General features: G+C 59.3%; 2 protein-coding genes across 5 annotated transcripts; one reads left to right on the top strand and one right to left on the bottom strand.

Annotated features, from left to right (window-relative positions):
• Positions 1-15: 15 nt before the first annotated feature.
• FAM167B (family with sequence similarity 167 member B) lies at positions 16-2,256 on the bottom strand. Its single transcript, XM_059488911.1, has 2 exons — positions 1,894-2,256; positions 16-1,154 (listed from the first exon to the last, which is right to left on the bottom strand). The coding sequence occupies exons 1-2, from the start codon at positions 2,176-2,178 to the stop codon at positions 891-893; spliced, it is 549 nt and encodes a 182-aa protein (XP_059344894.1). The 5' UTR covers positions 2,179-2,256; the 3' UTR covers positions 16-890.
• A 925-nt stretch (positions 2,257-3,181) lies between these two features.
• Positions 3,182-10,888, top strand: LOC132083906 (myotubularin-related protein 9-like). 4 transcript variants are annotated; one of them, XM_059488873.1, is made up of 11 exons: positions 3,182-3,481; positions 3,987-4,177; positions 4,870-4,978; positions 5,164-5,289; positions 5,374-5,547; positions 6,501-6,718; positions 8,470-8,631; positions 8,707-8,848; positions 9,857-10,077; positions 10,188-10,339; positions 10,648-10,888. In XM_059488873.1, exons 2-11 carry the CDS (start codon positions 3,996-3,998, stop codon positions 10,791-10,793), a joined length of 1,632 nt encoding a protein of 543 aa, XP_059344856.1. In that variant the 5' UTR covers positions 3,182-3,481; positions 3,987-3,995; the 3' UTR covers positions 10,794-10,888. The 4 variants fall into 4 exon arrangements, with proteins under 4 accessions (XP_059344856.1, XP_059344858.1, XP_059344857.1 ...); XM_059488874.1 differs by lacking the exon at positions 3,182-3,481 and having other exon boundaries at positions 3,956-4,177; XM_059488876.1 differs by lacking the exons at positions 3,182-3,481; positions 3,987-4,177 and adding an exon at positions 4,352-4,397 and having other exon boundaries at positions 4,870-5,289.
• Positions 10,889-11,125: the final 237 nt, after the last annotated feature.

Raw genomic sequence — 11,125 nt, 5'->3', positions numbered from 1 at the left:
GACACTGCCATGCCTGGGGGGGATGGTGACACTCCTGTGCCCTCGGGGATGGTGACACTGCCATGCCTGGGGGGGATGGTGACACCCATGGGGATGGTGACACTCCTGTGCCTGTAGGGATGGTGACACTCACAGTGCCATGGGGATGGTGACATTCCCATGCCCTAGAGGCGATGGTGATATTCCCGTGCCCCTCAGGGATGGTGACACTCCTGTGCCCATGAGGGGATGGTGACATCCCCAATGCCCTGAGGATGGTGACACCCATGGGGATGGTGACATTCCCGTGTCCCAGTGGGGATGGTGACATTCCCATGCCCCTGAGTGATGGTGACATTGCTGTGCCCATGGTGATGGTGACACCGGTGGGGATGGTGACATTCCTGTGCCCGTGGGGATGGTGACATCCATGGGGATAGTGACATTACCATGCCAGTGGGGATGGTGACATTGCCAGGCCCTGGAGGCGATGGTGACATTCCCGTGCCTACGGAGATGGTGACACCCATGGAGATGGTGACATTCTGGTGCCACTGGGGATGGTGACATTGCCATGCCCATGGGGCAATGATGACATTCCCATGCCAGTGGGGATGGTGACACCCATGGAGATGGTGACATTGCCATACCCTGGGGGCAATGGTGACACCCATGGGGATGGTGACGCTCCTGTGCCCCACAGGGATGGTGAGATTCCCCTACCCCAGGGGGGATGGTGACATCCCCGATGCCCTGGAGATGGTGACACCCATGGGGATGGTGACACTCTGGTGCCTCACAGGGATCGTGATACTCCCATGCCCATGGGGATGGTGACACCCCCGTGCCACCGCCCTGCGTCACCTCCTGCCCGAGTCCCTCGGTCCCCAAAGGCGCCGGGTGGCCCGGGCTCAGCACAGCGAGAAGCGGCGGGAGTTGATGTTCATGCGGGTGACCCCGATGTGCTTGAGCGGCGTGGAGAGCAGGAAGGCGGCCTTGGGCGGGATGGTGCACAGCAGATCCGAGTCCTCCTCGCAGCCCTCGAGGCCGAAGGTGGCGTCGTCCAGCATCTCCTTGTGCTGGTGGCAGGCCTGCTCCACCTTGAGCCGGTGCAGCCGCGCCCGCAGCCGCATCAGCTGCTGCGCCAGCCGCTGGTCCAGGGCCTGCATCTCCCGCTGGGGGGACAGGGAACGGCCGTGGAGCAGCGGGATCGGTGCCCGGGCAGCGGGGATGGCGCTCGGCCAGGGCGCAAACCCCGCGGTGCGCCCGCGGTGCCGGGCTGGGCACGGGCACGGCTGAGATCGTGCCCTCTGTGCCACCCCCAGAGCGGCGGGAGGGGGTGACAAGGGGGTGACCGCCACAAGGCCGCCACCCTGGCAGAGCTGTGGCACCCCAGAGCCACAAAAACCTCGGGAAAATCCAATCCCTGCACACCCAGCAGGGTTGGCAGAGATGCCCGGACCCCCTCGCCCTGTCGTGCCCAGTGTCCCCACTTTTCCCTGTGCCACTCACCAGCTCCGTCCTGAGCCACTCCAGGACCACCTCCACGGTGGCAAAGCCGGTGCCATGAGGGGTCAGGGGCAGAGCTGTGGCACCCCAGAGCCACAAAACCCTCGGGAAAATCCAATCCCTGCACACCCAGCAGGGTTGGCAGAGATGCCCAGACCCCCCAACCCAGCCGTGCCCAAGTGGGGTCGGGCAGTCGGGCCCGGTGTCCCCACCACTCCCTGTCCCCGTGCCACTCCAGCGCCACCTCCACGGTGGCAAAGCCGGTGCCGTGAGGGGTCAGGGACAGAGCTGTGGCACCCCAGAGCCACAAAATCCAATCCGTGCCCACCCAGCAAGGCTGGTAGAGGAACCCAGAGTCCCTCACCCCGCGGTGTCCCCACCGCTCCCTGTCCCTGTGCCACTCACCAGCTCCGTCCTGAGCCACTCCAGAGCCGCCTCCAGGGTGGCAAAGCCACAAACGCCCCCCGGCTGCCGCTCCCGGGGGTTGGGGGGGCTCTGCCCTGGCCCGGGGGTGCCCCCGGGGGTGCCCCAGCGCTGCCCCCTCACCCGCGCCTCCCACTCCAGGTACGAGGGTCGGCGCGTCTGCAGCTTCAGCTTGGCCGCCAGCGCCTTGAGGCTCTCCAGGTTCTCCTGCTCCCAGGTGGGCTCCTCCTCGCCCAGTTCCTTGAATTTCAGCTGGCTCAGAGCCATGGTGGGACAAAACAGAGGCCGGAGCCCAAAACCGCGCTGATTTCTGCGCCCACGGGTGGATGAAGCCCCCGCCCTGCCCGCGACCACCCTGCCCCACTCCCTGCCCCAGCTGCTCCCGGTTCCCGGCTATTTATCCGCTCCTCGAGGTCAAATCCGATGGGCAGGAATTTCCTTATGAATTTCCTTATCTAGAGGAGTATTTTTGGCTTCTTGCGTTGTTTTTCTTTTTGTTAGTTTTTTTTTTGTTTTGTTTTGTTTTTTTTTTTTTTAACTTTGCTTTATTTTTTTTTTCCTTTTCTTTTCTTTTCTAACATCATTGTCTCCGCCCGGGAGGAGCCTCCCCGTTCCCGGACGGAGCCGTCACCGGGCGCTGAGGAGCGGCAATGATTTAATGATGATTTAATGATTTAATGAGTTATCCCCGGTCCCAGCCGCCCCTCCCCGCGTCTTGGGGGGGCCCAAAAAAAACCCGAGGAAGGAAAAAAAAGAACCGGGGGGGGTGCCCGGGGGGGCAGCCGGGGTCCCGCACCCGGACGGGACCTTAAGGTGGAGCCGCGTCCGGGTCTGTTCCGTGTCACCTCCCCGTGCCCGCAGGGCTCCAGGAACAGCGCGGGTGGCTCGGGGGTCTCACCTGCCCACCCTCATCCCCTCCAAGCCCCCCAGAGTATCCCCAAAATCCTCCTTGTGGTCCCCCCGCTCTGCTCCCCATTCCCGTTGTCCCCACGCGTGTCCCCTCCCATGCCACCCCCTGTGTCCCCTCGCTGCGGCACCGCACGCAGAGACCCCAAACCCGACCCCAAACCCAGTCCCAAACCCACCCTGGGCATCGCCGCCTCCCTCCTGCCCGGGCCACCTTAAACCCGACATCCGCCAGCCGGGCCGGGCCGGGCCGGGCCGTGCGGGGACATCGCCACCCCCCGTTCCAGCCCGAGTGCCCCAACTGCCCCTCCGCACCCCCAAACCCCCGCCCGAGCACCCCGAGCTCCCCCGCTGCCACCCCGGGGTCCCTCCTTGCACCCCCAATCCCCTCCCTGCTCCCTGAACTCTTCCTTGTCCCCCCAAATCCCCCAAAATTCCCCTTTGCGCCCCCAAAACTCCTCTCCTTATGGCCGGCAGGTCCCTGTTGGCGCTCTGAGGTCCCCTGCTCGCACCTTGATTGTCCCCCCAGGTCCTGGCTTGTCCCCCCCAGGTCCCTCCCTGCTTGTCCCCCGAAGTCCCTGCTTGTCCCGGCTTGTCTCCCCAGGTCCCGGTTTGTCCCTGTTTGTCACCCCCCCGGTCCCCACCTGCCACCCGGCCCGAGCAGGTAAGCAGAGGGGTGCCCGGGGCAGCAGCACCGCCACCAATCCAGCCCCCCTCCTCCTCCTCCTCCTCCTCCTCCTCCTCCTCCTCCTCCTCCTCCTCCTCTCCTGCCCTGTCCCCAGCCCCGGGGGTGGCTTTGGGGACAGCAGAGCCCGTGGGGACCCTGCCAGCCGGGTGGTGTCGGGGTCAGTAACGGGTCCAGCCCAGCGGGCGGGGAAGGAGCGGGAGCCGCTCCCTGCGATCCCAAAACTCCCCCCCAAAATCCCCCCCAGCACAGCCCGCCGTGCCTCAGTTTCCCCAGCGCCATATGGCACTGCCGCGCGCTGGAGGTGACAATGCCACCACGGAGAGGGGACAGCGCGCCGCGTGTCGCGCAGGGCAGGGGTTTCCAGGCGGGCCCAGAGCCGCAGGATTTCCCCTTTTTTTTTTTTTCTTTCTTTTTTTTCTTTTTTTTTTTTTTTTTTTTTTTTAATTTCTTTTCCCTTTCCTCCCTCCCCGGCCGGGCCCAGGCGGCGCCCATGGAGTTCTCGGAGCTGATCAAGACGGCGACAGTGGAGGACGTGCTGCTGTCGCGACAGGGGCTGCCCGCGGTGCGGGGCACGCTGTGCATCACCAGCCACCACCTGCTGCTCTCGTCCTGCCCCCGCGGCGAGCTGGAGCTCTGGCTGCTCATCCGCAACGTGGACGCCGTGGAGAAAAGGTGGGCATGTCCCCAAGGCTGTCCCTGTCCTTGCCACCGTGCCACCCTCTGTCCCTTTGGGCACCGCGCTGCACCCGGGCATCGCGGGCATCGCGTCCTTCCTCTTCCTCCTGGGGGAGGCAGAGCGGGCGTTGCCTCCTCTCCTCCTCCTCCTCCTCAGAGTGCAGAATTTAGGCTGGTACCAACCCCCTCCGAGTGGCGGCTCCCTGCGGGACACCAGGTTTGGCTTTTTTGGCTTTGTCACCTCGCTCTGTCCCGGCTGCGGTGGCAGATGAGAGTCACAAATCCGGCACGGCCCTCGGACGGCTCGGTGCTCTCGCTGTGTGTCCCCAAGCCAGCCCTGGCTGTCCCCGAGCCAGCCCTGACTGTCCCCAAACCAGCTCTGAATGTCCCCAAGCCAGCCCTGTCTGTCCCCCAGCCAGCCCTGACTGTCCCCAAACCAGCTCTGAATGTCCCCAAACCAGCTCTGAATGTCCCCAAGCCAGCCCTGACTGTCCTCAAGCCAGCTCTGAATGTCCCCAAGCCAGCTCTGAATGTCCCCAAGCCAGCCCTGACTGTCCCCAGGCCAGCCCTGACCATCCCCAAACCAGCCCTGACTGTCCCCAAACCAGCCCTGGTTGTCCCCAGACTAGCTCTGACTGTCCCCAAGCCATCCCTGGCTGTCCCCAAGCCAGCCCTGACCCCTCCCGCAGGGTCTGCGGCTCCTCGGGCACCATCACGCTGCGCTGCAAGGACCTGCAGGTGCTGCAGCTGGAGATCCCGGGCATGGAGCAGTGTCTGAACATCGCCAGCTCCATCGAGGTGAGACCCAGCCGGGCAAGAAAGGGTTGGAAAAGCGCTGCCGACCTCGAAAGGGTGCGAAAAGCGCTGCTGTGTTTGCTCTGGGTTCGGCATTAACTGGGTAAACACTGCGCCGGCACACGGCTGGGCACACGGGGACAGCGCCAGCCCCGGTGTCCCCGAGCAGCCCCGGTGTCCCCGAGCAGGCTCTCTCCTCGGTGGACTCGGTGATGATGCTGTACCCGTTCTTCTACCGCCCGCCGAGCCTGCAGCTCCAGCAGGGCTGGCACCTGCGTGTCCCCGAGTGCCACTTCCAGCGGGTGGCATTGCAGGTGAGCCCGCCCGGGCGGACCCGCCGCCTTCCCCGGGCCCTGCTGGCTCTGTGGCTGATGTCGCTGCTGTCGCCTCTCCCCCAGACGAGCCGGTGGCGGCTGAGCACCGTGAACGGCGATTTCAGCGCCTGCCCCTCGTACCCGCCCGCCGTGGTGGTGCCCGCGGCCGTGCCCGATGACACCGTGGCCAGGGCGGCGCGGTTCCGCCAGGGCGGGCGCTTCCCCGTCCTCAGCTACTTCCACCCCAAAAACGGCACCGTGAGTCCGGGCTGCCCCTCTGCCCGCCCCCCGGCCTCTCAGAAGGGGGATTCCATCGGCAGAAGGCTCCAGAATTGGGTGGGAAGGGATTTAAAGCTCATCCAGTGCCAGCCATGCCATGGCAGGGACACCTCTGCCGTCCCAGGGTGTGCCAGCCTGGCCTTGGGCACTGCCAGGTATCCAGTGCCAGCCTCAGCTGCTCTGGGAAAGCCATTCCAGCCCCTCCCAGGAAAGAATTCCTTCCCAAAATCCCATCCAGCCCTGCCCCCTGCCAGTGGGAAGCCATTCCCTGTATCCTGTCCCTCAATCCTTTGTCCCAAATCCCTCTCCAGCCATCCTGGAGCCCCTTCAGGCTCTCTAAGGTCACCCTGGAGCCCTCTCTCCTCCAGCCTGGATATTCCCAGATGTGCAATCCCTTATCCCAAATCCATCTCCAGCTCTCCTGAAGCCCTCTCTCCTCCAGGCTGGACATTCCCAGCTGCGCCATCCTCAATTCCTTACCCCAAATCCTGCTCCAGCCCTCCTAGAACCCCTTTAGGCTCTCTAAGGTTACCCTGGAGCCTTCTCCTCTCCAGGTGGACATTGCCAGCTGTCCTGTCTCCCAATCCCTCTCCAGCTCTCCTGGAGCCCTCTCTCCTCCAGGTGGACATTCCCTGTGTCCTGTCCCTCAATCCCTTATCCCAAATCCCTCTCCAGCTCTCCTGGAGCCCCTTCAGGCTCTCTAAGGTTACCCTGGAGCCTTCTGCTCTCCAGACTGGACATTCCCAGCTGTGCCATTCCCCAATCCGTTATCCCAAATCCCTCTCCAGCTCTCCTGAAGCCCTCTCTCCTCCAGGCTGGACAGTCCCAGCTGCGCCATCCTCAATTCCTTACCCCAAATCCTGCTGCAGCTCTCCTGGAGCCCCTTCAGGCTCTCGGAGGCCACCCTGGCACCCTCTCTCCCCCGTGCCCAGGCCCTGCTCCGCAGCAGCCAGCCGCTGACGGGCCCGAACCGGCGGCGCAGCCGTGAGGACGAGCAGCTGCTGGGGGCGATCCTGGCCGGGGCCGGGCTCGGTTTTGTCCTGGACACGCGCTCGGCGCAGGCGGCCAAGCAGGCGCGGATCAGCGGCGGCGGCACCGAGCACAAATCCGCCTACCCCGGCTGGAGGCGGCTGCACCGCGCCCTGGACAGGTGAGGGCGGTGCTGCCAAATTCCGGGCAATTCCCTTCTCCTGCTGTGCTGCTTTGGGATACGGGCTGGGGATGGTTTTAAATTCATGGCAAATCACGGCCAGATGTGTGGAGGATGTGAGGAGTCACCAGCTTGCATTGTCATTCTTGATAAGCCTTCTGTAAGTATCCTCTCTCTATTCTTTAGGATAGTTTAGTATAGCATTCATATAATGTACAGTATATAATATATAAAATATATAAAATATAATAAATATAATACAATAATATAATAAATATAATATAATATAATATAATATAATAAATATAATATAATATAATATAATAAATATAATATAATATAATATAATATAATAATATATAATAATATATAATAATATATTAATATATAATATAATATATAATAAATATAATAAATATAATATAATAAATATAATATTATATGATGTAATATAATATAATATAATATAATATAATATAATATAATATAATATAATATAATATAATATAATATAATATATATAATATAATATAATATACAACTATATTTTATAAATATATAACTATCTTCTAGCTATATAACAGGAATATAAAATATCTATATATAATATAGATATAAAATATAAATATTATTGTATTATATAATATTGCATAATACGATATTATATAATAAAATAATACATAATGCATTATAATCTATAATACAAAATATAATGCATAATATCGAACATAATGTAATACCTAATATAATATATAACGTAAAATATAACAAACTATGATACAAAATATAAAATAAAATATAACATGTAAAATAAGTATGAAATAAAAATGTAATGTAATGTAAAATATAATGTAATATAAAATATACTGTAAAATAAAATATACTATAAATATATACTATAAAATATAAATTCTACAATACAATACAATAACAAATCAGCCTTCTGAGAACACGGGGTCAGATTCTCAATTCCTCCTTCATCCTGGGACACTGTCCCCTGTGTGACAGTGCCACCGTGTCCCCCGTGTCTCCCAGGGGCTGCCCATTGCAGGATGGTTTCTGCAGGCTGGTGGAGCTGTGCAGTGTCCCGTGTGTGTGACAGTGTCCCGTGTGTGTGACAGTGTCCCCCGTGTGTGACAGTGTCCCGTGTGTGACAGTGTCCCCTGTGTGTGACAGTGTCCCCCCTGTGTGACAGTGATCCCCCGTGTGTGACAGTGTCCCCCGTGTGTGACAGTGTCCCCCGTGTCCCCAGGGGCCGTGTGCTGCAGGACAGTTTCTCCAGGCTGGCGGAGCTGTGCGCTGTCCCCTGTGTGACAGTGTCCCCTGTGTGACAGTGATCCCTGTGTGTGACAGTGTCCCCTGTGTGTGACAGTGATCCCTGTGTGTGACAGTGTCCCCCGTGTGTGACAGTGTCCCCTGTGTGACAGTGATCCCCGTGTGTGACAGTGTCCCCCCTGTGTGACAGTGTCCCCCGTGTGACAGTGTCCCCCGTGTGTGACAGTGTCCCCCGTGTGACAGTGATCCCTGTGTGTGACAGTGTCCCCCGTGTGACAGTGATCCCTGTGTGTGACAGTGTCCCCCGTGTGTGACAGTGATCCCTGTGTGTGACAGCGTCCTCCGTGTCCCCAGGGGCCGTGTGCTGCAGGACAGTTTCTCCAGGCTGGCGGAGCTGTGCAGTGTCCCCTGTGTGACAGTGATCCCCCCTGTGTGACAGTGTCCCCCGTGTGTGACAGTGTCCCCCGTGTCCCCAGGGGCCGTGTGCTGCAGGACAGTTTCTCCAGGCTGGCGGAGCTGTGCGCTGACCCCACTGTGACCATGGAGCGCTGGCTGTGCCGCCTGGACAGCAGCCGCTGGCTCAGCCACGTCAAGGCCGCCCTGAGCACGGCCTGCCTGGCTGCCCAGTGCCTGGACAGGTGAGGGGGCAGCGCCTCGCCCACCTTGTCCCTTTCTGAGTCCCCAATGTGACCCAAACCCCGGCTGGCCCGCAGGGAGGGCTGCACGGTGCTGGTGCACGGCGCTGAGGGGACAGACACCACGCTGCTGGTGACAGCGCTGGCCCAGCTCATCCTGGACCCCGCCTGCCGCACCCTGCAGGGCTTCCAGGGGCTGCTGGAGCGGGAATGGATCCAGGTGAGGCATTTCTGAGCAGGGTGGGTACAACAAAGCCTCGATCTTGGCCTGACTGTCGAGCAATGCAGGTCCGGGAGCTCAGTCCCTCAGGGAGACAGAGTGCCCTCACAGCCGCCGCAGGCCTACCCTGAGCAAGCTCGGTGATTTCAGCTCTTTGGTGATTCTCAGCTCTCCCAGGATCTCAGCTCTTTAGTGATTCTCAGCTCTCCCAGGATCTCAGGTCTTTAGTGATCATCATCTCTCTTAGGATCTCAGGTCTTTGCTTGCTTGCTGGGTTCCTTTGGCTGAGGCTGCAGCAGACGTGAGAGAGGAGAAGGAGGAGAGAGGAGAAGGAAGGTCCTGGTGTTCCACACCAATGGTTTATTGGGCGGTCTGTGAAGGGTTCCAGAGCTCTTCTTCTATCAAAAGGGCTAAAACAGCCCCTTTTATAGGATATAGGGGGATCCAAACTTATAAAATAGTAAGGGTTAAGGATAGTGTGAGGTTACAAAGATAAGGCCAAGGGGCAGGGGGTCAGAGACAGGAGCTTATTTCGCTGTCTCACCCTGACTCAGCAGCTCCTACAGTTAAATCTCAATCCTCCATGGAGCTCTGGTCAGATCCATGGGGTCTGCTCCAGGTGGGGGTCCCAGCCTGGCTGGGTGCCTCACCCTGGGCCCCCATGGCAGTCCCACAGGCCGGGTGCCTCACCATGGCGGTCCCAGCCTGGCCGGGTGCCTCACTCGGGATCACCATGGTGGTCCCACAGGCCCGGTGCCTCACCATGGTGGTCCCACAGGCCAGGTGCCTCACCATGGGTCACCATGGCGGTCCCACAGGCCGGGTGCCTCACCCTGGGTCACCATGGCAGTCCCACAGGCCGGGTGCCTCACCATGGGTCACCATGGAGGTCCTACATGCCGGGTGCCTCACTCTGGGGGTCCCACAGGCCAGGTGCCTCACCCAGGGTCACCATGGCGGTCCCACAGGCCGGGTGCCTCACTCGGGGTCACCATGGCGGTCCCACAGGCCGGGCACCCCTTCCAGCTGCGCTGCGCCCGCTCCGCCTCCTCCCACGCCCGGGGCAAGCAGGAGGCTCCGGTTTTCCTCCTCTTCCTCGACTGCGTGTGGCAGCTGAGCCGGCAGTTCCCCCTGTCGCTGGAATTCGGGGAGCAGCTGCTGCTCACCCTCTTTGACAACGCCTACGCCTCGGCCTACGGCACCTTCCTGTGCAATAACGAGAGGGAGAGGTGGGTGTGGGGACAAACCCCTCCTGTCACAGCTCAAGGGACACCAAACCCCTCCTGTCACGGCTCAGGGGACACCAAACCCCGCTGGGGACTGCGATGTGTCCCCACAGGAGCCTGTGTAAGGTGAAGGAAAGCACGCACTCGCTGTGGGCATGGCTGGAGCAGCCCGAGGAGAAGCACAAGTACCTGAACCCTCTGTACTCACACAACCCCTTGGTGATCTGGCCCTCTGTGGAGCCTCAGAGCATCCAGCTGTGGCAGGGTGAGCGGGATCCTCCCAAAACCCACCCTCAGTTGTTCTGCCTTTCCCTCTCTGACAGGGCTGAGCTCACCCTCAGCTCTTTCTCCCTGCCAGGTTTTTTCCTTTGGTGCTATTTTTCCCTCTCTGATAGGGCTCAGCTCACCTCCAGCTCTTTCTCTCTCCCAGGTTTTGTCCCTCAGTTCTGTGTTTTTCCCTCTCTAACAGAGCTGAGCTCACTCCCAGCCCTTTCTCCCTGCCAGGTTTTTTCCTTTTGTGTTTTTCCCTCTCTGACAGGGCTCAACTCACCCTCAGCCCTTTCTCCCTCCCAGGTTTTTTCCTGCGCTGGATCCGTCCTTCCCAGCACCTGGAGGAGGCCTGGGGGCAGATCCAGAGGTTGGTGCATGAAAAAAGGCAGAGCCAGCCCCTCCCTGAGCCCCCAGCTGGGACAGAAAATGGGAAACTGGGGACAAGGTGACACTGGATGGTGCCATGGAAGGGCTGTGCAGGACACAGACCCCGTGGGCAGAGCTGTCCCAGCCTCCAGCTGCCCACCCTGAGCTTGTTTCAGTAAATTTCTCTCCCAGCCTTGGCCTGTGTCCTGCTCTTCCATAAGGAAGCTGCTCCTTCCCATTGGGATTGCAGCAGGGCCCGTGGATGGTTCTGGAGATGAAGGGCAGCAGATCACACAGAAAAAACCCAACAAATCATACAGAAAAACCCCAGCAGATCACACCAAAAAAACCCAACCATCACACCAAAAAAAACCCAAAAGATCACAAAAAAAAGCCCCAACAGGACACACAAAAC

The sequence above is a fragment of the Ammospiza nelsoni genome, chromosome 25, assembly GCF_027579445.1.
Source record: "Ammospiza nelsoni isolate bAmmNel1 chromosome 25, bAmmNel1.pri, whole genome shotgun sequence".
Classification (NCBI taxonomy): Eukaryota; Metazoa; Chordata; class Aves; order Passeriformes; family Passerellidae; genus Ammospiza; species Ammospiza nelsoni.
The sequence above is the reverse complement of the archived record's forward strand: the minus strand, read 5'-3'. Positions and strand labels throughout refer to the sequence as shown.

Bases quoted from the DNA above. Each gene is read 5' to 3' on its own strand.
- LOC132083906 (XM_059488873.1), top strand. From the start codon at position 3,996: ATGGAGTTCTCGGAGCTGATCAAGACGGCGACAGTGGAGGACGTGCTG. The intron at 4,178-4,869 runs GTGGGCATGTCC...CCCCTCCCGCAG, and splicing joins GTGGACGCCGTGGAGAAAAG to GGTCTGCGGCTCCTCGGGCA. The intron at 5,290-5,373 runs GTGAGCCCGCCC...CCTCTCCCCCAG, and splicing joins TCCAGCGGGTGGCATTGCAG to ACGAGCCGGTGGCGGCTGAG.
- FAM167B (XM_059488911.1), bottom strand. From the start codon at position 2,178: ATGGCTCTGAGCCAGCTGAAATTCAAGGAACTGGGCGAGGAGGAGCCC. The intron at 1,155-1,893 runs GTGAGTGGCACA...CTGTCCCCCCAG, and splicing joins AGTGGCTCAGGACGGAGCTG to CGGGAGATGCAGGCCCTGGA.